Source organism: Pongo abelii, chromosome 6, assembly GCF_028885655.2.
Source record: "Pongo abelii isolate AG06213 chromosome 6, NHGRI_mPonAbe1-v2.0_pri, whole genome shotgun sequence".
NCBI lineage: Eukaryota > Metazoa > Chordata > Mammalia > Primates > Hominidae > Pongo > Pongo abelii.
In genome coordinates, this window is record NC_071991.2 from 114,946,005 (window position 1) to 114,973,356 (window position 27,352).

The 27,352-nt window shown below is 37.6% G+C and overlaps 1 protein-coding gene across 2 annotated transcripts in view; it reads right to left on the bottom strand.

Annotated features, from left to right (window-relative positions):
* The window catches only part of CTTNBP2 (cortactin binding protein 2), a 168,473-nt gene that overhangs the window by 91,688 nt on the left and 49,433 nt on the right, over positions 1-27,352 (bottom strand). For both annotated transcript variants that reach the window (XM_024249230.3, NM_001168555.1), the window contains 1 exon segment: positions 14,184-14,408. In XM_024249230.3, the coding sequence (XP_024104998.2) occupies positions 14,184-14,408 (225 nt within the window).

Sequence of the window (27,352 nt, forward strand, 5' to 3'; positions counted from 1 at the left end):
GTTCAAATTATATCAAAATTAAAAGTTTGGAAAATGTAAGTGGCACTACAATAGAGGGAAATTACAATTATATAAGAAACAGATACGGTAATCACTTGGATATGAGGAAGGATTTCTTTTAAAAGCCTCAAAATAGTCATATGCAGAAGAGCAAAACTGCATCTACACCTTTCAACATACACAAAAAATAACTCAAGATGGATCAAATATTTAAACATAACATCTCAAACTATAAAAATCCTAGAAGAAAATCTAGGAAATACCATTCTAGACTTCAGCATTGGCCAAAAAAAAAAAAAAAAAAAAGTTATGGCTAAGACCTCGAAAGCAAAAATGGGACCTAATTAAACTAAAAAGCTTCTACATGACCAAAGAAACACTCAATGAGTAAACACTCTAAAGAATAAGAGAAAATATTCATAAATTATGCATCTGACAAAGGTCTAACATCCAGAATCTACAAATAACTTAAATCAACAAGGAAAATGCAAATAACCCAATTAAAAAGGTGGGCAAAGACATGAACAGACATTTCTCAAAAGAAGATATACGAGTAGTCAACAAACATGAAACAATGCTCTATATATCACTAATATCAGAGAAATGCAAATCAAAACCACAATGAGATACCACTTCAAACCAGTCAAAATGGCTATTACTAAAAAGTCAAAAAATAATAGATGCTGAAGAGGCTGTGGAGAAAAGAGGACACTTATACACTGTTGGTAGAAATGTAAATTAGTTCAGCCACTGTGGAAAGCAGTTTGGAGATTTCTCAAAGAACTTAGACATACCATCCAACCCAGCAAACCCATTACTAGGTATATACCTAAAGGAAGATACATTGTTCTACCAAAAAGACACGTGCATGCCTATGTTTATCTCAGCACTATTCACAATCAGCAAAGACATGAAGTCAACCTAGGTGCCCATCAACAGTGAACTGGATAAAGAAAATGTGGTACATACATACTATGGAATACTACACAGCCATCTAAAAGAATGAAATCATGTCCTTTACAGCAGCATGGATGCAGATAGAGGCCATTGTTCTAAGTGAACTAATGCAAGAACAGAAAACCAAATACCATAAGTTCTCACTTGTAAGTGGAAGCTAAACATTGGGTACACATAAAAAGATAGGAACAATAGATGCTGAGGACTCCAAAAGAAGGGAAAGGGGAAAGGACTGAAAAACTACCTATTGGGTACTATGCTTACTACTTGGGTGACAGGATCAATCATACCCCAAACCTCAGCATCACACAATATGCCAATGTGAACCTGCACATGTTCCCCCTAAATCTAAAATAAAATTGAAATTATTTTTTAAAAAGCTTCAAAATAAAGTTTAAAAATGAAAAGAAAGACCAAGGAAGAATGACTTTTTTATGTATTAAGGGAGTTGTGACTCATCCAAAAAGGTGTGTCTGGAACCCATCAAGAGACATAAGTAAAGAGAGGGTGAGAATCAGATTGTAGAGAAGAATGCACCAGGAGACTTACAGAGTTAAAGCATTACCCCAGGAAACCAGAAAAGGCTACTGCAGGGAGAAGAGAGCCAATAATATTCTTGAAGAAATGGGTACCAAATGGCATTGAAGAAGGAACTATATTTTGTCATTAAAAAAAGGTAAATATATGTAAATCTTGATGCATGATTTTTAAGAATTTCGTATGGCAGATTAATACTTGAATAACTGCTTTTTGATGTTCAAACGCCTGGCCTTTATTTATTTATTTATTTATTTATTTATGAATGAATGAATGAATGAATGAGATACGGTCTTGCTGTTGCCCAGACCGGAGTGTAGTGGGGCGATCTCAGCTCACTGCAACCTCTGCCTCCTGGGTTCGAGAGATTCTTTTGCCTCAGCCTCCTGAGTAGCTAAGACTACAGGTATACGAGATCATACCTGGCTAATTTTTGTATTTTCAGTAGAGACGGGGTTTCACTACGTTGGCTAGGCTGGCCTCAACCTCCTGATCTCAAGTGATCCACCTGCCTCAGTCTCCCAAACTGCTGGGATTACAAGTGTGAGCCACTGCACCCAGCCAAGCCTGGCTTCAATTTTAATAAATGTTATGAGCCAGTAAGTTTCTCAAACCACTAGTGTATACAACAAACATTTTTTTTTCTGGTGATCATATGCCTTTTGAATCTTATGTACTATGAAAACCACAACATCACAGACATGGTATTTCTACCAAACATGCAAAAGCTGATCAAACTGTGATCAAACTGAAAAGTCCTAACTCACTATTATAAATTTCATATATGACTATTCACAATAGCAAAGACATGGAATCAACCCAAATGCCCATCAGTGACAGACTGGATAAAGAAAATGTGGTACATATACACCATGGGATACTGTAAGGCTATACAAAGGAACAAGATCACATACTTTGCAGGGACATGGAAGGAGCTGGAAGCTATTATTCTCAGCAAACTAACATAGGAACAGAAAACCAAACACTGCATGTTCTCACTTATAAGTGGGAGCTGAACAATGTCAACACATAGACACAGGGAGGGGCACAACACACACTGGGGCCTGTTGGGGCATGGCGGGGGTACAGCATCAGGAAGGATAGCTAATGCAGGCTGACCTTAATGCCGATGTGATGGGTTGACAGGTGAAGCAAACCACCATGGCACATGTTTACCTATGGGACAAACCTGCATGTCTTGCACATGTGCCCTGGAACTTAAAATAAAAAATTTCCTGCATGTTCATTCTCCATGATACGTAGAAAAATGACCCATTTAAAGCAAAATCTTTTCTGTGGCCTCTGTTCTTGATTGCTTCATTCTTTATTAATACATTTTGAATGCCTTTTGAATACCTGACCTTCATGTTTTTAGCTCTTTTTGAAGCATGAACTAGATCAATCATACATTTAATAAGGGTTTTAGAGCTGGTCTTTTGATCCAATATCATATAGGCATTTTTTCCCTCTAAACTTTGGGATATTCTCTTGATTGTAGAGTTATGGGGGAATACATGTGTTAAAATCTGTGTCTCTCAATCTTAAGTGGCTTGAGGGAATGACATAAAAATCACAAAGAATCCATAGTATTAAGGATTTTCAACTTTTCTAGCAGTCAGGAAGAAATACAGTACATATAGGAAGGCTGAGAAGCAGGAGATCTGAGTTCTGCCACCGAGTGGCTATAGGAAAGTCGCCCTCACACAGCAGTTAAGTATGTGGACTCTGAAGGCAGACTGCTTGTCTTCAAGCCAATAGGCACAGCTGTTCAACTTCTCTGTGACCTTAATTTACTTATGCTTAAAATGCAATAATAATAGCCTCTACTGTATGTAATAACACTATCCTAAGGATCAAATGAGTTGATTTAATAGGACATGGCATACACTGTGAGCTCATTACATCTCAGGGGAACCCCTTAAGCTCTCTGAATTTAATCATATAATTTTGAAACCTCCTGTCATTATCACCATCAAGAGTCGTTGACTCTTTCCTATATTTTTTCCTATCATCAATAAAGTAGTTTCCAGTAACAGATTTTTAAAAAAATTGTTCAGGTCAGTATAACAGCAGTGAATGTGCACTTGTTTAAATTTGAGTCATCTTGGTATTAATTTGTTCACACATTATCACAAGCAATGTCTTAAAGAACTTTTGAAGAGAAAATATCTAAACTGTGTACAAGGAACCACACTAGAAACTACAAAGGATATGAAAATCCATAAATTCCACTTATTTGATTGTAGTACTACACAAATTTTAAAGAGATGATCAGATGGCAGGACCACATACTAAGTTAAAAAGGAACCACAGTATACATAAATTATGGAGTTCCAGGTGACTTTGTTATGTTATTGTTGAATTTATATCTCCTTCAAACCACTTTCAAGTAGGGGCTGAGGGAAACTTTGCATGGAGCAGTAACACCAAACTCTTTTGCAAAAAGCAGTGGATTGTGTGGAAGAGCTCAGAAGAATGAACACAGCTTCACTGGTAGTGAGAAAGTGGGTGTGCTCCAAGAATAGCACCCAAACTGGAAGCTATGAATGAAGAGGCACCAAGCACATGGTTTTATAGAATGAAAGGGAAAACTATGTAGGTGGGAGCAAAGCAGCGATGTAAAGGCAATTAGTTCTAATTCAAAGTGGAAAACTGAGAGGAAAGCAATTACGGCCATTTATAAATTGAGAAAGCAGAGTGCATATCTGCCACACCACAAAATATTCTTACGACATTTAACCATACTCTTGATTGCTCTCCCAAAATCTTTTAAGGCTCATTGCATCCCTGTCCTCTTCTCTCCCTGGGCACTCCAACCCATCTGCTCAATCTGGTAAACAAATACATAACAACAAGATATATTAAGAGATCTTTTCATTTTTTTTCCTTTCATTTTTAATTTCAAAGGGGCTGTGGCTAACATTCAGTGATCTGGGCTATACAGTTCTCATCTGCCCCTCCCTCTTAATCTAGAATCTAGAGTTTCAAGAGTGGGAAGGCAAGCCCTGGAAACAGAGGTTTGGCTCATTTCTTTCTTTTTTCCTTTTTTTTTTTTTTGAGACAGAGTCTCACTCTGTTGCCCAGGCTGGAGTGTAATGGTGCGATCTCGGCTCACTGCGAGCTCTGCCTCCCGGGGTCAAGTGATTCTCTTCCCTCAGCCTCCTGAGTAGCTGGGATTACAGGCGCATGCCACCACACCCGACTAAGTTTTGTATTTTTAGTAGACACGGGGTTTCACCATGTTGGTCAGGCTGGTCTTGAATTCCTGACCTCGTGATCCACCCACCTGGACCTCCCAAAGTGCTGGGATTACAGGGGTGAGCCACCATGCCCGGCTGGCTCATTTCTATTTACACAGATCAGGCAAACTGCTCTCTCCTTGAAATTTCTACTCAGAACCACAGATCTCAATCTCCAACTCCCCCTTGACAAAGGCTCTGCAATGCTCCTGGGGAATCAAAATGCATTTTGTAATGTAACAATGCAACAAAAAAGACTCAGGAATGAGCTAAATAATCTTTCATGTGCAAAATGTCCTAAATCCTCTCCTGACAATTGTATTACATATGATTCTCTACCATGTTATTACTGAATGAAAGTCTAAAAAGCAATTTAAAATGAAAATACATTTATATATGTGGTAAGCAATATATAATGAAGCAGACAGCATGGAATAAAAATGGCAGAATAAAGTACAATTGTAAGAAGAAATGGGCATATGAAATCAAGGAAACAAAACAAATATTTTGTTCTTTTCTGACTCATTTCCATTTCTTCGGTTGTCTAGCACTGGAAACGCCTTCCTATGTTAGGAGGATCCTCTACTTTATGATTCTCCCCTGTAGAAGCTAAATATGTCCAGTAGTTGCTTTCCTGGTCTTCTGTGTAGTCTAAGCTTGGCTAATGATATGCACCTGTCTTAGGCTTCAAATAGGAAATGAGTGATACAAAAAAGAAGGACCTGGGGAGGGACCACTCAGAATTTGGAGCAGTGAGGGCACTGGTGCTGTCTGGCACCAACAGGGTGAAAAGCAAGCTGCAGCATCCATTTCTCATCAGCAGAAGCATCTCCTGCTGCAGACTAGCTCTGCAGAGGGTACTTGTTTGTGATGCTGGCTGGGAAGAGCTAGTCCTCTAGGCTTTGCTAGCCATGCTGAACCACGATGTAAGCCAACTATTTCTATAAACCAGTCAACAAATGCCCTTTCTGCCTTCTCAATGAACATTGGCTTCACCAGCTCAAAACTAAGAATCCTGTCTGAGGCATCTATTGTCATGCAACTCACCTATTTATATTGAGCTGCCACGTAGAAGGAGCTGTATCTAATACACACAGTTATTTTTAGTTTTTTCACTGGTGAAAAGAATTGCTCCTCCTCTGAATTTCCTGGTTATTATTTTGGCTACACCGATTCAAAGTTCTGATCAAATTAAAAGGTCTTTCCTTCTTCAGGGCTAGAATTTATACTTCCTGAATGTGAAGAAAATGTTTGAAAATATATAGATTTCCTCCCTACTGTTCAAAGAAATCAGAATGGAAATTCTATTAAAAGATGATAGACAAGATTATTAAAAAAAAAAAAAAAAAAAACCTCCAAATATAATTCCACCCTGGGTTACTGGCTCAAAATGGGAAGTGGATTACTGGAGGCAAAGTTCCCCATGATGATTACTCATTAGCTTATTCAAAGTGGCTTCAGAGCCTCAGTCCATTTGCCAAATTGACTCTTGCCCAAATTTCCCTGGCACACAAATTACCAAACAGTTAACCCGATTCGTAGTCGCAGCAGAAGCCAACGCATGAATGAGCACGGACCCTGTTCTCCTGCCCTGAGAGGCAAACCAGAGCAGCGCTCAGGCCAAGTGTCTTAGAATTACCAAAGAGATATGCCCGATGTCAGATAATAAATACTTGAATCATAGATAATGGAGCCTTTGCTTTCCCAGACATTTGCTCTGGCAGTGATTTAAAGAACTGAACTCATTTAAAATAATGGATTTTTTTCCTTATGGCTTTTAGATGTCTAAAGCTGCAATTTACTCTACATGCGAGGGAATTGAAGACATTTGGTTAAAATATTTGCTTTCAGAGGACTAAAGGTGACAGGTAATTTTGTTGTTAAAGAGATGACTTTGGTGTTTCTGCTTTCATCAGCTGATACGGTATTTTCTTTTTAAGACACAGGGTAAGAGTACAAATTATAACTCTTCTCATACACTATAATCTACTAAAATATAATATTTTTTAAGGACAAAATGTAGCACTCCCTGTCAGAGAAACCCTTCACTAAGACGACACAGCCAATGAACTTGGCTATAAAGGACTCCTGTATTCCCATTATACATGGGAGACACACCACTGGCTCATTTTATATTAGCCTCTCAGGACCCATAGGACAGAAACAATTTCCTTTCACTATCAGCCAGGTTGGAAATGACCCAGTCATTCAGAAACAAACAGGATGTAAGTTGATTTAAAAAAAATCAGCTAGATAATAAAATCTTTGATCCAAATAGAAGTGTTCTTTTTCTCTCCTAAAAGAGAAATGAGTTTTGTTAAAGGCAGAACAGAAGTAAAATTTTAGGAAAGTATTTTTTATATATTCAATGACAACAAAATGTTTTAATTTTTTATAACGCAGTATAAAGTCCAGCAGAAATAATTTATTATGAAATAACTCATTTGACACATTACAGGCATAAATGCAATGTATCCCATCCAAGAAATACAAATGAGTTTCAGTGACATCAGCTGAAATTCATTAGCTCTTGTGTATGTGGTTTGTGGGGAGTTTTGAAAACCTCCAGATATCTTAGTGGTTGTCTGCAGGGCTTTGTAGAGTCCAGAGTAAAATTCTGATTTTGCCTGACATCTATGGAAAGCCTTCTATTTTTCTTTTACTCAGTGCTTTAGTTTTCTACCATGCAAAATACTGAGAAAAATGTTTCCTTTTATGCAGCACCTACACCAGAACACTGACATTTATATGTTAATGTAAAGATGAAATTTCAGGGAAAAGACACACATGAAATGACAATATGTATCATAAATATTTATAAGTATAGTGCATTCAGGTTAACCATCAACTAGGTGTTACATATGAGATATTAGAAGTTCTCTGAATAGGCCAAATAAAAGAAACATTTTAATTTATGCTTTAATAATAATGGTGGAGAGAACATATTAGTTTTAATTTTAATCAAACCACACAGCATGAGCTTCTAGCTTTCTCACTCTCTTTTCTAATAAAAGGCATTGATAGTCTTGGCAGCATATCAGAAGGGCAAAATTTAAATTTCTATTTCCTTATGGCTGATCATCACAAGTTTTCACTGAACTTTGTACTCTTTGAAGCAGATACTCAAGTGAAAGGAATATGTGTGTGGTGGTGGGGGAGGGGGAGAGGAGGAGGAGGTTGCTTTAAATGAAACACATGTGAGCAGGAGGCTTGAGGTCTGCAGCTGACACAGCTATCACACCCCAGAGGTGAGTCTGACACTAACCAGGACTTTAAGATGACACATTGTGAGACTGGATATACCATGCAAACGTGAATTCCATTTTCTTCATGTTATTTTCATTTCCCCCTGCCAAAAATAAGAAATAGTAAAATAATTTCTAATTGCAAATAACTATTTTAGACAGAAGCTGGATACAGTAAGTTGGGATGTTACCATATGATCAGAGAGTCCTGGTTGCATCACTGGATTAACCTACCTAGCAGCTAAGCATGTTTTCTAGAAGGCACTAGGAAGTCCAAAAACATACAGAGAGAGAGATTTTAAAGAAAGTATCAGAGGGCAGCCAGGATGGCCAAATACGAACAGCTCCAGTCTACAGCTCCCAGCGTGAGTGATGCAGAAGACGGGTGATTTCTGCATTTCCATCTGAGCTTTGAAGAGAGCAGTGGTTCTCCCAGCACGCAGCTGGAGATCTGAGAACGGGCAGACTGCCTCAAGTGGGTCCCTGACCCCTGACGCCCAAGCAGCCTAACTGGGAGGCACCCCCCAGTAGGGGCAGACTGACACCTCACACGGTCGGGTACTCCTCTGAGACAAAACTTCCAGAGGAACGATCAGACAGCAGCATTCATGGTTCACGAAAATCTGCTGTTCTGCAGCCATCGCTGTGGATACCCAGGCAAACAGAGTCTGGAGTGGACCTCTAGCAAACTCCAACAGACCTGCAGCTGAGGGTCCTGTCTGTTAGAAGGAAAACTAACAAACAGAAAGGACATCCACACCAAAAACCCATCTGTACATCACCATCATCAAAGACCAAAATAGATAAAACCACAAAGATGGGGAAAAAACAGAGCAGAAAAACTGGAAACTCTAAAAAGCAGAGTGCCTCTCCTCCTCCAAAGGAACGCAGTTCCTCACCAGCAACAGAACAAAGGTGGACGGAGAATGACTTTGACGAGCTGAGAGAAGAAGGCTTCAGATGATCAAACTACTCCGAGCTACAGGAGGAAACTCAAACCAAAGGCAAAGAAGTTAAAAACTTCGAAAAAACTTTAGATGAATGTATAACTAGAATAGCCAATACAGAGAAGTGCTTAAAGGAGCTGATGGAGCTGAAAGCCAAGGCTCAAGAACTACGTGAAGAATGCAGAAGTCTCAGGAGCCATGTGATCAACTGGAAGAAAGGGTATCAGTGATGGAAGATGAAATGAATGAAATGAAGCAAGAAGGGAAGTTTTGAGAAAAAAGAATAAAAAGAAATGAACAAAGCCTCCAAGAAATATGGGACTATGTGAAAAGACCAAATCTGCATCGATTGGTGTAACTGAAAGTGACAGGGAGAATGGAACCGAGTTGGAAAACACTCTGCAGGATATAATCCAGGAGAACTTTCCCAACCTAGCAAGGCAGGCCAACATTCAAATTCAGGAAACACAGAGAATGCCACAAAGATACTCCTCAAGAAGAGCAACTCCAAGACATAATTGTCAGATTCACCAAAGTGGAAATGAAGGAAAAAAATATTAAGGGCAGCCAGAGAGAAAGGTCTGGTTACCACAAAGGGAAGCCCATCAGACTAACAGCAGATCTCTGGGCAGAAACTCTACAAGCCAGAAGAGAGTGGGGGCCAATATTCAACATTCTTAAAGAAAAGAATTTTCAACCTAGAATTTCATATCCAGCCAAACTAAGCTTCATAAGTGAAGGAGAAATAAAATACTTTACAGATAAGCAAATGCTGAGAGATTTTGTCACCACCAGGCCTGCCCTAAAAGAGCTCCTGAAGGAAGCGCTAAACATGGAAAGGAACAACCAGTACCAGCCATTGCAAAATCATGCCAAATTGTAAAGACCATCGAGGCTAGGAAGAAACTGCATCAACTAATGAGCAAAATAACCAGCTAACATCATAATGACAGGATCAAATTCACACATAACAATATTAACTGTAAGTGTAAATGGACTAAATGCTCCAATTAAAAGACACAGACTGGCAAATTGGATAAAGACTCAAGACCCATCAGTGTGCTGTATTCAGGAAACTCATCTCACGTGCAGAGACACACATAGGCTCAAATTAAAAGGAAGGAGGAAGATCTACCACGCAAATGGAAAACAAAAAAAGGCAGGGGTTGCAATCCTAGTCTCTGATAAAACAGACTTTAAACCAACAAAGATCAAAAGAGACAAAGAAGGCCATTACGTAATGGTAAAGGGATCACTTCAACAAGAAGAGCTAACTATCCTAAATATATATGCACCCAATACAGGAGCACCCAGATTCATAAAGCAAGTCCTGAGTGACCTACAAAGAGACTTAGACTCCCACACAATAATAATGGGAGGCCTTAACACCCCACTGTCAACATTAGACAGATCAACGAGACAGAAAGTTAACAAGGATACCCAGGAATTGAACTCAGCTCTGCACCAAGCAGACCTAATAGACATCTACAGAACTCTCCACCCCAAATCAACAGAATATACATTTTTTTCAGCACCACACCACACCTATTCCAAAATTGACCATATACTTGGAAGTAAAGCTCTCCTTAGCATATGTAAAAGATCAGACATTATAACACACTGTCTCTCAGATCACAATGCAATAAAACCAGAACTCAGGATTAAGAAACTCACTGAAAACCGCTCAACTACATGGAAACTGAACAACCTGCTCCTGAATGACTACTGGGTACATAACGAAATAAAGGCAGAAATAAAGATGTTCTTTGAAACCAACGAGAACAAAGACACAACATATCAGAATCTCTGGGACACATTCAAAGCAGTGTGTAGAGGGAAATTTATAGCACTAAATGCCCACAAGAGAAAGCAGGAAAGATCCAAAATTGACACCCTAACATCACAATTAAAAGAACTAGAAAAGCAAGAGCAAACACATTCAAAAGCTAGCAGAAGGCAAGAAATAACTAAAATCAGAGCAGAACTGAAGGTAACAGAGACACAAAAAACCCTTCAAAAAATTAATGAATCCAGGAGCTGGTTTTTTGAAAGGATCAACAAAATTGATAGACCACTAGCAAGACTAATAAAGAAAAAAAGAGAAGAATCAAACAGACGCAATAAAAAATGATAAAGGGGATATCACCACCGATCCCACAGAAATACAAACTACCATCAGAGAATATTACAAACACCTCTACACAAATAAACTAGAAAATCTAGAAGAAATGGATAAATTCCTCAACACATACACCCTCCCAAGACTAAATCAGGAAGAAGTTGAATCTCTGAATAGACCAATAACAGGCTCTGAAACTGTGGCAATAATCAATAGCTTACCAACCAAAAAGAGTCCAGGACCAAGTGGATTCACAGCCGAATTCTACCAGAGGTACAAGGAGCAACTGGTACCATTCCTTCTGAAACTATTCCAAACAGAAAAAGAGGGAATCCTCCCTAACTTATTTTATGAGGCCAGCATCATCCTGATACCAAAGCCGGGCAGAGACACAACCAAAAAAGAGAATCTTAGACCAATATCCTTGATGAACATTGATGCAAAAATCCTCAATAAAATACCAGCAAACCGAATCCACCAGCACATCAAAAAGTTTATCCACCATGTTTCCAAGTGGGCTTCATCCCTGGGATGCAAGGCTGGTTCAATATATGCAAATCAATAAATGCAATCCAGCATATAAATAGAACCAAAGACAAAAACCACATGATTATCTCAATAGATGCAGAAAAGGCCTTTGACAAAATTCAACAACCGTTCATGCTAAAAACTCTCAATAAATTAGGTATTGATGGGACGTATCTCAAAATAATAAGAGCTATCTATGACAAACCCACAGCCAATATCATATTGAATGGGCAAAAACTGGAAGCATTCCCTTTGAAAACTGGCACAAGACAGGGATGCCCTCTCTCACCACTCCTATTCAACATAGTGTTGGAAGTTCTGGCCAGGGCAATTAGGCAGGAGAAGGAAATAAAGGGTATTCAATTAGGAAAAGAGGAAGTCAAATTGTCCCTGTTTGCAGATGACATGATTGTATATCTAGAAAACCCCACTGTCTCAGCCCAAAATCTCCTTAAGCTGATAAGCAACTTCAGCAAAGTCTCAGGATACAAAATCAATGTACAAAAATCACAAGCATTCTTATACACCAATAACAGACAAACAGAGAGCCAAATCATGAGTGAACTCCCATTCACAATTGCTTCAAACAGAATAAAATACCTAGGAATCCAACTTACAAGGGACGTGAAAGACCTCTTCAAGGAGAACTACAAACCACTGCTCAGTGAAATAAAAGAGGATACAAAGAAATGGAAGAACATTCCATGCTCATGGGTAGGAAGAATCAATATCGTGAAAATGGCCATACTGCCCAAGGTAATTTATAGATTCAGTGCCACCCCATCAACCTACCAATGACTTTCTTCACAGAATTGGAAAAAACTACTTTAAAGTTCATATGGAACCAAAAAAGAGCCCGCATCGCCAAGTCAATCCTAAGCCAAAAGAACAAAGCTGGAGGCATCTCGCTACCTGACTTCAAACTATACTACAAGGCTACAGTAACCAAAACAGCATGGTACTGGTACCAAAACAGAGATATAGATCAATGGAACAGAAGAGAGCCCTCGGAAATAACGCCACATATCTACAACTATCTGATCTTTGACAAACCTGAGAAAAGCAAGCAATGGGGAAAGGATTCCCTATTTAATAAATGGTGCTGGGAAAACTGGCTAGCCATATGTAGAAAGCTGAAACTGGATCCCTTCCTTACACCTTATACAAAAATCAATTCAAGATGGATTAAATGGATTAAAGACTTAAACGTTAGACCTAAAACTATAAAAATCCTAGAAGAAAACCTAGGCATTACCATTCAGGACATAGGCATGGGCAAGGACTTCATGTCTAAAACACCAAAAGCAATGGCAACAAAAGCCAAAATTGACAAATGGGATCTAATTAAACTAAAGAGCTTCTGCACAGCAAAAGAAACTACCATCAGAGTGAACAGGCAACCTACAAAATGGGAGAAAATTTTCACAACCTACTCATCTGACAAAGGGCTAATATCCAGAATCTACAAAGAACTCCAACAAATTTACAAGAAAAAAACAAACAACCCCATCAAAAAGTGGGCAAAGGACATGAACAGACACTTCTCAAAAGAAGACATTTATGCAGCCAAAAAACACATGAAAAAATGCTCATCATCACTGGCCATCAGAGAAATGCAAATCAAAACCGCAATGAGATACCATCCCATACCAGTTAGAATGGCAATCATTACAAAGTCAGGAAACAACAGGTGCTGGAGAGGATGTGGAGAAATAGGAACACTTTTACACTGTTGGTGGGACTGTAAACTAGTTCAACCCTTGTGGAAGTCGGTGTGGCGATTCCTCAGGGATCTAGAACTAGAAATTCCATTTGACCCAGCCATCCCATGACTGGGTATATACCCAAAGGACTATAAATCATGCTGTTATAAAGACACATGCACACGTATGTTTATTGCGGCTCTATTCGCAATAGCAAAGACTTGGAACCAACCCAAATGTCCAACAATGATAGACTGGATTAAGAAAATGTGGCACATATACACCATGGAATATTATGCAGCCATAAAAAATGATGAGTTCATGTCCTTTGTAGGGACATGGATGAAATTGGAAATCATTATTCTCAGTAAACTATGGCAAGGACAAAAAACCAAACACTGCACATTCTCACTCATAGGTGGGAATTGAACAATGAGAACACATGGACACAGGAAGGGGTACATCACACTCTGGGGACTGTTGTGGGGTGGGGGGAGGGGGGAGGGATAGCAATAGGAGATATACCTAATGCTAAATGACGAGTTAATGGGTGCAGCATACCAGCATGGCACATGTATACATATGTAACTAATCTGCACATTGTGCACATGCACCCTAAAACTTAAAGCATAATAATAATAAAATTTAAAAAAAAAGAAAGTATCAAAGTAACCATTATCAGAAACATAATTTTTCTGTTATACTTCCTTTATGGTTTAGTGTTATTTTGAGTTACATTTTAAACACTAGGTTACATTGGCTTAAAGAATCTGTCAGCCTCTTGCACTTCTAGGTACTTATTGCAATCCTGTCTGAAAATATAATACTTAAGAACAAACAACTTTGGAGATGATCTCCTCATTCGACACCATGTTGTGGGGAAAATGACCATTTGAACGTCTGAATACCTTCTTTTGTCTGCTCTCAGCAGCAGCCAGCTGTGCGGACATCCTTTCTTGCATTTTCTTGCAGTGGGCCATGACTGCTTCAAGGATGGAGAGGGGGTTGGTACAAACTGGCTTCTTCTCTTTGTCACCAGCACCTGCTTCATAGTCTCTCTGGAGTGCCAGGAACGGGTCATTTAGATTAAATCTCCCATACCGTTCCTGGATAAATACCTCCTTCCTGCGAGCCTGGAACAAAATTAGAGAAATGTATTGAAGAAAGAAATGAAAATATACAGAAATATATTTATAAGAAGGTTTTGTGATTACACTTCCAAATGGTATTCCCAACTGCTATGAGTAATGGCTTATGATGTCAGTGGTGAGTGAGAGGCAAAAGTGGCCCCCAGTCTCCACTAGCCTGGAATGCCATTCCATCTGCTTTCAAATTTTCTTCCTTTAAGAATATTGTATTTTACATTGCAAATGATGCTAATATAGTTATTTACTATGATGCTCTACTCCTCAAGGATCAGAATTTAAGCAGCAGTCTTTTTTTACACCCCCACCCCTCTGCCCCGCCCAACAGGGTCTTGCTCTGTCATCCAGGCTGGAATGCAGTGGCACAATCACAGCTCACTGCAGCCTCAACCTCCTGGGCTCAAGCAATCCTCCTGCCTCAGCCTGTCTTATAGCTGGAACTATAGGTGCATGCCACCACACTCAGCTAATTTTTTTGATTTTTTAATTAAGATGGGATCTCACTTTGTTGTCCAGGCTGGTCTCAAACTCCTGGGCTCAAGTAATCCCCCAGCCTCGGCCTCCCAAAGTGCTGGGAGCCACCATGCCCCACCTAGTCTTTTCTAATTTAATGTAAAATCAGAAATATTGACAATTAAAATAATTTTCAGCAAAAGTTCAAAAATAAAATTACCTCTATATCGATAGAACTTACATTTAAAATAATATCAGGTTAAATCACGCATACAAAAAATCCCCTGTAAGTTTTTTATAGCCAGAAGGAAATCACATGGATGTCTGGTAAGAAGAAAATTCTTCGTGAAATTTTTAAGGTAAAAATTTAATTAAAAAAATTAAAATTTTTAATGTAAAAATAAATCACAATATTCATAGTTTATAAAATTTGACCAACTACAACAGCCTTCAGAAAACTTAAAAAGGCATCTATCTCCTTCTCACTGAAGGGCATTAAAATATAGTTCACAGAATCCCAGGAAAGTATGCAACTTAATTATACTCTAAATGTCAGTCCATCAGCGACAAAGTTAATTTCACACCCACGTAATGAGGACCAAATGCAATTTTCTATAATTAGCCTACAAAGTCATTGCATAAAAATGGAAAATAGCAGTAGAAATGTATTAAAAACTAGCAACATTTTCCTAATTCAGGTCATTTTGGAATAGCCACTAGAATGAAAAAAAACTATGTCACTGCCAGTAGAAAAATTAAGTTATAATAAATCACGCTTATTTGTCCAAAACATTAAACATGTTTTCTGAAGAAATATTATTAATCCATACAGTTCCATACTTTAAAGGGAACTGAATTGGAAAACTACACTTTTCCATTTTAGGCCACTATCAGCAAGCCAACAACTAAATAAACACAAATCTAATGACAAATGGGAAAAATCTAACATTTCTTTCCTTATCATCAACTTAGATTAAGAAATAAAATTACAAAAAGTCCAGTTTCACCATTAAATTTAAGCTAGCTTTCAGAAGACCACTTTAAACTTAAAAGATAAGGTTGATGAGTTAAAAGCACTTCGTGTTTCTAGATTCTATAAATTCAATTATGTAATCAATACACTGAATAAGTATCACTTGAGAGATGCAATTTCAAAAGCAATTTCATTTTGTCCTTCACATTTTTCTTAATATTTATTCAGTGTAGTAGTTCTTCTCCCACCCTTGGATGAACATTTGGATAATTCTATGTTTTTTCTAATCGTTTTAATTTAATAAAAGACCTACAGTCACTTTGAGTCAAAATAGCCTCAATTTGATTATTAGAATGTCCATCTTTATTCAGTGGTACGGCAACTTCCTTTTCTCAGCTAGCATCTGCTGCAGGCTAACATTTACCACTCGGCCAAGAGGTATATATATGAAAACCTCTCTCCTCTTCCCAAAACCTTCTCCTCCTCTAAGCTGTTTTAGTCATCTCTGGGTTGGAAAGAACTGGAGGTAGATGATACAGGAGAGGTGAAGGGAGCAGGAATGTCGTACCTGACTGGTTCAGGTGGTCAGCCAGCTTTACCAACCCAGTGGGAAGAATATTTAAAGTCTATTCTTTTCCCATGAAGTGCTTGGTGATTTCTTAGAGGAACACCCCCTTTTGCACTGCTGGGACCCCTTCATCTACAGTTTCTTCAATGTAGGCCATAAATGTAGGACAAACTACATAATCTGCAGGACCCACTGCAAAATGAAGACATGGGCTTTTTGTTCAAAATTATTAAGCATTTCAATATGGCAACAGCACAGCATTTCACCAGACAAGAGGCCCTTCTAAATGCATGGCCTTTGTGACTGCACAGGTTGCACACTCATGAAGCCAAGACCTGCATACTCTCCTTAGCATTTGGAATCCACCTTTTGACAACCGAGGTCCCATGTTCTCTCCAGACTTCCCTATTGAACAGGACCTGAATTAATCTCATACCTACCCTTTCAAGACCATGGCCCGACATGGTCTACAGGAAACACTCATGGATCTTTATCTAAACAAAAGCTGGGAGTCTCTACAAGATGATCCCCGCATCTATCTCCCTTTCACGTCCGCAGAATGACTGCTCGTTCAGCCCCACCTCCACTGAGCCCACCAAGATCTGCAGGAAAAACCTACTGTCATTCAAAAGTCTCTCTGAACCCCTTCTCTCTTCAGATGAAGGGAGAAGCAACTGGATGAGGCAGGACTCACAGCACAATTCTCTGCAGAGAAATGCTCTCTGATAGAAATCTTTCTTTGATCTCCAAAAACTACATTATTTTATACTCTCAATGTGGATGAAAGGTTTAAAAGTCAACACTAGCTTTTAAATGTTTCTTACGAAAATTTGCATCTTGGTCCTCACTTTAGTATCTGATATTTATTATGATGAGTTATCTGCTGAAACTGACATTTTAAAAACCCATTGTAATTACCTGGTGTCTACTCACCCACACAACATATTTTATGATGTACAGTACTTGTAACACTAATCAAGCAATTTCTTAACACACAGGTTATTAAGTCTGAGTAAACTTTTTGATAAGTAGATTAAAAATTAAAATTAATTTTTTGTATAATATGAGAGGTAAATACATATATCACAGACCTAGTTCCAGTTTTACCCAACAGATTTTATGGTCAAAAAGCATTTAATTCTTTTTTTTTTTTTTTAAACTGGTGTGAAATAGTTTTTTACATGTGTATTTTTGTTGTGTTTGTTTTTATTTTAAAATTACTGGTTTTAACTGAGTCACATTGTGACACTGTTAAATGCAGATGAATTTTTTTCTGCTGAAAATGTTGTATAATGATACACGTACAGGTTCATAAACATAAAACTGCCTACTTATTTATTTTGAGATAGGGTCTTGCTCTGCCACCCAGGCTGGAGTGCAGTGGCGTGATCACAGCTCACTGTAGGCTTGAACTCTCAGGCTTTAGTGATCTTCCCACACCTCAGCTTCCCGAGTAGCTGAGACTATAGGCATGTGCCACTACGCCCAGCTAATTTTTAAATTTTTGGTAGAGATGAAGTCTCACTATGTTGCTCAGGCTGATCTTGAACTCCTAAGCTCAAGCAATCCTCCTGCCTCAGCCTCACAAAGTGCTGGGATTACAGGAGTGAGTCTCCGTGCCAGCCTAAAACCACCAATTTACTTGCTTCACAAATATGGACTGACATTTAGCCTTTACGAAGTATAAAATATGTACATTAGATTCCTTTAAGGGTAAAAACAGTAGCTTTGTATTTGTTGCTAACTAGCTAAGCAACTGTGTTGCTGATATCTTTAGTTGTCAAAATGAGAGAAATGAAGCAGTATTATTTGTTGCTTAAGACACCTTGAGTTTAGACAAAAAACCTGATCTCATTCTTTCATTTTTAAGTCCCTAAAAGCATGAAAACCAGGCAAAATGAATGTCAAAGACCACATATTCTTCATTAACATTAAACTGACTCCTAAACTCATATTTTCAGAGATGCCAGGTAATAATTTTGTTCTATGACCACATATGCATTTATTTGTGTATATTACATATATTCAAAATGTACTTTTGATATTCCTGTCTAATAGCAAGGGTTTCTAGAAATATGTAATTCTAACAATTAAAATGTGCTTTTTGGTCTACAGTTTTCTATCAGGCTCATAAATTAGAATGCAGTTGCCCATTTTGATTCCATGGTGAAAACTCATAGATTAAGAATAGGACATGAAGACAAGATGCTATAATATGAATGCAGTGCACTCACAACACAGAATATGACAAATTACCCACTAATAACTAATTTAAAAAATATTTTGATATATTTAATGTTGGAATAATATATATTCATGTATTTTTAAAATTATTACCAGAGAGAAATAGAAAGTTACTTTTTTATATAAATATATTCTACCCCCAGTGGATGAGTTTTCCCAGATGGAGGAATAGAAAATATAGTAGATCCAATTATCTAACTAGGAACTTTCGGTGACTTGGAAATTTCAAGATCCAACAACAGGCTCCCCAATATTAGGATGCTGGGCAGTGCTGACTCCTACAAATGCACGCAGGGGCCAGGTAGCCAACATCAGTGTGTATATTTGGCATGCTATTAATCAGTGTGAAATGGCAGACTTTTGAGGAACTAGAGATGATATGCTCTAACAAAAGGCATTCACGTTTTTTAAAAAAATCATGACACTTTGCCAGTGAAACAAAATACAACTGGCAGGCCTGGTTTGGGCAGCAGGACACCCAGTTTATCATCTGTGACTATGGGACTCTGGGGCTCACTGGCCTATATCTTCTCCTAAGCATTTCGCCTTGAGTTCCTTTTAAGTGGGGGTACTTGTATTTAACTGACACATCCAACCCACTACAGGGCAAAAAACAGGTGCATAATGCATACTTGTTGACTGAATAAAGGTAGCATCTAACAGACTTAGGAAAACAGCATATGTATCCTTGAAGAAAGAGCTCAGACCACATTTCCTTGTTGGAGGGAAGTCTCCTTCCCAGGGGGGCAATCTTCCCAGGAGCCTGAAGAGAAAGTTAGGCCAATGTCAGACTCCTCTATGCAGGACTAATTCTAGAGAAAATGATAGCTAAGGATCAGTTCACCCACTGCCTAAGACAGAAAGCTGGGATCCCAGGAAGGATTCATCAGCTTTCCAACCTAAAGCCAGGTGAGAGCAGTTCCAGGAGAACTACAGGGTATATCAGTTGGTTTTCTATGGTTCACCATGCTTTGTAATCATCATTGTTTTTTGCATCCCCTGAATTGTGCAGCATGGAGGCACTCTGTATACCACACAGTTGTTGGAGCAGTCTTTCTAAAATGGAAACCTTCTCAGTCATTTCTCTGCTCACAGCCTTTCAGTACTCTTTTGCCCCAGGCCTTTGTGTTGCTTGGGATGCTTCCCCTCCTTCACCCACGTATCTCCCCATGAACTGCCAACCCTCACTGCCACCTCTTCTTCTTGTGCTCATGCCAAAAGGTTCAGAGTTTAGCCTAATTTGGATTCAAGGAAACATCTGTAATGAAACATATGTCCAAGCCACTTGAAATCTCTTCAGTTTACCTGCTTTTCAACAAACAAAATGTGTCTTCCTTCTAACGTTCTTGTAAAAAGTTTACTGTTCTTAAAATCTTACTTTGCAACAGAGTGCTTATTTTTAATTTGTAATGTATTACATTATGTTTAATAAAGGCAGATCAACAACATAGACATGTTTTAATCGGTAAGGAGACCATGTAACAAAAAGTGACTTGAAATGTTTATTATGCTGGGTATGAGGAGGCCTGACCCTAAAAAAGGAAGAGCTGAATGTGTAGAGAATGACTTGGTTTATGCATCAGAATTACTTGAGAATGAAACGCACTTTAGGGAAATGAGTCATTATGAAGACATAAACTAGTTGTAATAATAAAAACAGACTCTTAAAGGAACTCTTAAACCTAGCCACACTGATGTATAAAAATATAATTTTGGCCAGGTGTGGTGGCTCACACCTGTAATCCCAGCACTTTGGGAGGTCGAGGCGGGCGGATCACAAGGTCAGGAGATCCAGACCATCCTGGCTAACATGGTGAAACCCCGTCCCTACTAAAAATATAAAACATTAGCCAGGTGTGGTGGTGGGTGCCTGTAATCCTAGCTACTCGTGAGGCTGAGGCAGGAGAATGGCGTGAACCCAGGAGGCGGAACTTGCAGTGAGCCGCGATTGCACCACTGCACTCCAGCCTGGGCGACAGAGTGAGACTCCATCTCAAAAAAAAAAAAAAATTTATTTATATATATATATATATATATATAATTTCATCAGAATGTGAAGTTTTAGAAAATCTTGTCGAGAATGTCACAAGCAGGAAGTTGAAAGATGACCATTATTACCAGAGGATTTCACATACATGAGGTTCCTACTTTGGCTTTCGTTGTTTGATACAATCAATTGAACTAGTTTGGACATGATTAGTAAAAATAAAAGAAAGCGTACTTAAAATATCCAACCTTTCCTATAGCATGCAATCCTCTGAGAAACAGAAACTAGAACCTGCACTGTGAGTCATAATTAAAACATTATAAAACATACTACCAATTTCAAAACATACTGATAAGCTTACAAGCTTTTCATTTTATGAAAAGCCAGAATGATTCTGTAACAATTTAAAAAATAATACTAACAAAAGATAACTTTCATTGACATTATTTATTGCTAGGTGCTTTTTATATATTTTGTCCTAAAAATAAGCCCAGGAGATAGCCATTATTTTAATTCACATTTTATAGATAAGCAGACTGAGGCTTACAAAAATTAACTTGCTTGCCTAAGGTCACTTTAACAGCAGCTGATACTCAACCCAGGCAAGTCTTACTCTAAAGCCCACATTTTTAAGCATGGAAAGATAATTATGACTAGAGTATTTTGGAACACTAGAAAAGGCTTCAAAAATAATTATTGTTTACAACACTTTTTAAATCAGTACAAAGAAATTTGGTTTAAAAGAAAGACAAAAATATGACAATGTTCTCAAAAGTTAGTTTTCTACATGCTATATTTGTACTTCCATTATTACTGACCATATACTAACATGATCTAATCAGACTTAAACAGTTTTTCAAGATTCTGCACAGAATATATTATATTATTTAAGTATAAATCCAACAATAAAAATGGTTTCCAGATATGCTTTCACAAACCACTGGCTACCTAAGAATAACAAAAAATAACCAAATCCCAGCATTAATATAGATCTAACTGTAAGAAGACTGCTAAGGAATTCTGTACTCAGCTCTAACCCGCTCAACATAGCTGTCTCTATCTTGGGTGCCAATGATACAAAAAGCCACAGCGGATGGTCGAAATGTTGAGTCCAGTCTGACAAGATGGACTTTTTCAGGAAGAAATGTGAGTCAGTTCTTGAGTACAAACACAGAAGCAAGCATGAAAAACACTTAGGGCTGTCAATTAACAAGATATTGAACCAGCAAACCATGAAATGGATACTGCTCCTCCTCCAAATCAGCAACTCAACCCCAGACTTCATTATTCAGTAGAGAACAGGTGTCAGAACTGGACTTCTGGACTCACTTTTGGCTGAAGTATTCTAAGAACAACCAATAGCAAAAGGATCTGAAAACAAGACTGAAGAGGAAAAACAGAAAGAACTAGGGACACTTGAAAGAGGAAAAGCCTTCCAGATGGTGTTCTTTCAATATCTGAAAGCATTTTATGTTTAAAGAGGTGTTTGATGATTTATTTACATGACTCCCAAGGAATAAAATTACGGCTAATATAATAACAAATTTTTAAGGGTCAAAGCTTTTCCATACATACAACGAGCTGCATTTGATTGGAATAAAATCTCTGTCTCCAGCTGTGTTTCAAACACAGGCTGAAAATGTGATAGAAATGTAACTCAGGAGTCTCAAAAGTCTCTAAAGTCAGGAAGGTCCTTGGCTTCTAAACTGTTATATCCCTCTCAAACCCTGAAATTCTATGACTCAAAATCAAAAAGGATAGAAAATACACAGAGATTTTTCCGAACAGTCAACATAAAAATTTATCTATCCAGCTGTAACTCTCTGTCTTAGTGTTAAGGAGTTCAAGTAGACCAACATTAAATAACACTAAAATTAAAAGCTCTTTTAAGAAGGAAGGGGAAAAATCCTACTTGTAAATAAAAGGGAATGGGAAGCCAGAGATAAGCCATGGTCCTCAGAACTCATTCTCGCTCTAAGAGGGGTTGAATAGCAGAGGAGTGAGTTTACACATTCACATACTCTTTCTCTTTTCTCCTTCTCTCTCTCTCTCTCTCACACAGACACACACACACACACACACACACACACACGCACACACACACAGAATGGCTGGGTAACTGCAGAGTGGAATAGCAATATAAAAGATATAAAAGTTACACAGTCATCTGGAGAAGGATAATTACTGCCCAATGCCCTTCAATGATCAGAAAGCCTTAGAAATTCACTGGCCAGGAATGAAAAATAACTTCTAGAATTATGACTTAAATGCCAAAAGAACTGAAGGGTTCATTTCAGTGTCTGCATCTCAGACACCGCATCTGTGTGTGAAGATATACTTGAGCCACAGAAGTGAAGGAGAATATCATGGCATCAAATGATTTTCTGTGCAGTGCTGAGAATGTCAGAGAAGAGGTAAGCTTTTCCTCTTCCCTCTCACCTCCCACCTTCATCCCCCAACCTTTCTGCCACCTACAATGTCCTACCTGCTCATAGACATCATAATCTGGAGGTGTGGAAATTGTCATGCCAGGAATATACATAATGCATATTGTGAATCATACCAAGACTTTGTTTTATTTTGTTCCCAAAGCTAAAATCTGGAAGGCATACTTCAATAAAACACCAATTTTCTCTCAAAGTGTAGACCATAGTAACAATTCATGAAAGGCTTGGTTGCACAGAAGTCACAGCCAGAAGTAATCTCTCTCCTTTCCGAAATCTCCCACCACTTTCTTTTGACCTTGTAAGCCACTTACCACCTCGCACACATTCATTAGTGCTCATGCTCTAATGTGGGAGACCATGCTCATTTGTAGAAAAGAACATCACCTTTATTCCCTAACTAGGTCAAGAATGGTATACAAGTGCTGCACTGTTCCACCCTCTTGCCCAGGGTAGATACTATTAAATTATCAGTGCACGTAAAGCTGAATCCAGAACAACCTCCAACTGTCTTATTAAGACTCCAGACAGCCACCAACTATCAATAACAATTGGAGCACAGATTAACCAACCCACTATTTCTGCCCTGGGCACTGAAATATTACCATTAGCTAGATCTTTACTTCTAGAGAATATGTTTTTAATTTTGATGAAATCCAATTTAACCACTTTTTAAAGTTCCGTGTTTTTTATCTTCTATTTAATAGCAAGAAACCTTTGTCTAATTTGAAGTCTAAAGATTTTCTCCTGGAAGGTGTATTTAGCTTTTAAGTTCATGATCCACTTTGAGGCAATATTTGTGTATGGTGTTAGAAAAAAAAGGGCTGATGTTCAATTTTTCCACATATAGATGCAATTTTTCAATCATTTGCTGAAAGACTAGCCTTCCCCCATTGAATATCTCTGATGCCTTTGTTGAAAATCAACTGACCACATATGTGACTCTATTTCTGGATTCTTTATTCTATTCCATGAGGTATATGTATGTTTCTTTGCTTTATAATAAGTGCTGAAATCAGGCAGGTTAAGTCTTTAAAATTCTTGTTTTTAATTGCTTTTGTTATTCCAAGATCTCTGTTTTTTCCACATAAATTTTAGAATCAGTTTGTAAGATTTTTAAAAGTCTCCTGAAATTTTAATTGAGTTTGGTAAGTCGTTTTATATTCTCTCAGCAATTTTCATTTTGTCTTCAGCATAAAAGGTTTGTTTTGAATATATTTTGTTAGGTTTATTCTTAAGTATTGTATTTTTATGCTACTGCAAAGAAATTATTTAAATTTCACTTTCTAAATATTTTTCTAATAGTATGTAGGACTATAACTGATTTTTCAATACAAAGTTTTTAATTCTACACATTTTATAAATTCCTTTTTTGGTTTCAGTAGTTGTTTTTGAAGATTACCTAGAATTTTTACATAAGCAGTATCTGCAGAAGTGACAGTTTTACTTCTTTATGCTTTTTATTTTATTCCCATCTTGCAATGGCTAGGATTTCCAGCACTACCTTGAACAAAAGTGCTGTAAAAGTGCTAAGTGCTTTTCTTATTCCTGTCTAAATTGCATCCCTCAATTATGTTGGCTGTGTGGGTTTTTTTTGTTGTTGTTTTTCAGTTTTCTTTTTTTGTTTGTTTTTTGTTTTTTAATAGCTGCACCCTTTATCACTTTGAAGTTCTTTACTATTCCTGGTTTGCTGTTGAAATTTTTCAAATATTTTTCTGCATCTATTAATGAGAACATGTGGTTTTTATCCTTTATATTGTTAATACATTGAATTTTGTTTGATGTTTGAATATTAAACTCTTTGATTATGATATATTGTTTGAAATTCATTTGCTAATATTCTGTTTGGGATTTTTTTTCTTTTTTCTTTTTTGAGACGAACTCTCGCTCTGTCGCCCAGGCTGGAGTGCAGTGGCGCAATCTCGGCTCACTGCAAGCTCTGCCTCCCGGGTTCACGCCATTCTCCTGCCTCAGCCTCCCGAGTAGCTGGGACTACGGGCGCCGGCCACCAGGCCCGGCTAATTTTTTGTGTGTTTTTAGTAGAGATGGGGTTTCACAGTGTTAGCCGGGATGGTCTCCATCTCCTGACCTTGTGATCCACCCGCCTTGGCCTCCCAAAGTGCTGGGATTACAGGCATGAGCCACCGCGCCTGGCCTGTTTAGGATTTTTTACATCTATAGTTATGAGGAGTATTATTCTGTAATTTTCTTTTTCTTTTTTTAATACCTTTGCAGTTCTGGGATTACGATACTCTGACCTCATAAAGTGAGTTCACCCATTTACCAGGGAAACCAACTAGGCCTGAAATTTCCTTTTGGGACAAGTTTTTGATAGTGAACTCAATTTTTAAAATAGAATCAAGGCTATTTGGATTTTTTATTCTTTCTTGTATTAGTTTTATAAGTGGTATTTTTTCAAGAAATTTGCCTATTTATCTAAGTTGTCAAAAGTATTCATAGTATTTACTGAATATTTTTAATGTCTGTAGAATCTATAATGATAATCCCTTTTTCCATTCTTAATATTGGTGATTTGCATTCTTTTTTTCTTGTTCATTCTAGCTAGGAGTATTTCAATTTTGTTGATCTTTTCAATGAATCAACTCTTTATTACTATTTTTCCTATTGTAGGTCTATTTTGCATTTCATTGACTGCTTCTTTTAACACAAAGTTTTTCCCTTCTACTTACTTTGTGTTTACTTTCCTGCCTTTTTTGTAATTTCATAAAGTAGAACCATAGTTCATTGATTTTACATCTTTCTCCTTTTCAATATAAACCTTTAGAGCTCTAAATTTTCCTCTAAGCACTGTTTTAGCTGCATCTCAAATGTTTTGACATGTATATTTGCTGCTATTCAGTTCAAATTACTGTCTAAATCCCTTTTGGTTTTGTCTTGGACACATGATTTTTTTTTTTTTTTAAATCCACACAGATACTTGGAATTTTCCTAAATAGCTAACTGTGACTGATTTCTCATTTAAGTCTATTGAGGTCACTGAATACATATTATTTAAATTAAGACTTGTTTTATGGCCCAGCCATATGGTCTGCCTCAGTAAATGTAACACACGCACTTGACCAGAGTGTGTTTTCTGCACTGTTGGATCTAATACTCTACAAATGTCAATTAATCAAGGTGGCTGAGGGTGTTTATGTTTTCTATGTTTTTACTGAGTTGTTTTCTAGCTGTTCAATTAATTACTGAGAGAGGTATTAAAAGCTACTATGATTATGAAATTGTCTATTTCTCTTTTTAATTGTCAATGTTTGCTTCATGTATATTGAGGCTCTGTTATCAGCCACATAAACACGTCTTTGTGATAAATTATCCCTTTTTTCATTATAAACTGTATTATCTCTTTAGCACTGGGCCTGTTATTGAATCTTCTATTGTTTCCTTTGTCTTTCTATTCATAATTCACCAATACAAATGTTTTAATTTATATTAGTAAATGCTACCAACCAGTAGGACAAGACTCTCTCACAATGTTCATTTCTTAAAATTTGCTATGCAACCAGCTTATTCTTCTAGATGCAATTTAGATTTCAACTGCTTCAAAAAATAAGGAATTATAATTTTGATTGGAATTATATGTAAATTAGAGATACATTTAAAAGAAGACTTTTTCATAAAATTAAGTCTTGTGGTTGAAAAAATTGTTTTATATATTAAAATTTGCTTCTATAGCTTAGAAAGGTTTATATTTTCAAATAAATTTGCATAAATTTGAAAAGAAAAGAAATATTTTGATATATTTGGTAATATCCTCACTTGCCTAATTTTCTTTGTATTTATTTTATCTTGAATAAAATTGCTAAAGCAGGTCTCAATCCTGACCACGCATAAGAATCACCCGCATAACTCCACAAACATTGAGAGTCGGGTCAACACTCAGTGGCAAGTCCACTTGATTCTCCTAAGTCTTTTGATGCCCCAGCCAAGGATAAGAACTAGTAACTGATTTCTTGCTCTTCTTGGACACTTTTTGTTTGTTTTTGGAGACAGGGTCTTGCTCTGTCACCCAGGCTGGAGTGCAATCATGGCTCACTGCAGCCTTGACCTCCTGGGTTCAAGTGATCCTCCCTGCTCAGTCTCCCAAGTAGCTGGGACCACAGGCACACAGCACCACTCCTGGCTAATTTTTGTATTTTTTGTAGAGAAAGGGTTTCACCATGTTGCCCAGGCTCACCTAATTTCTTTATGCTTATTTCCAACTAGGGAATCTTTCAGGTCTTTTTTTTTTTTTTTTTTTTTCCAAGC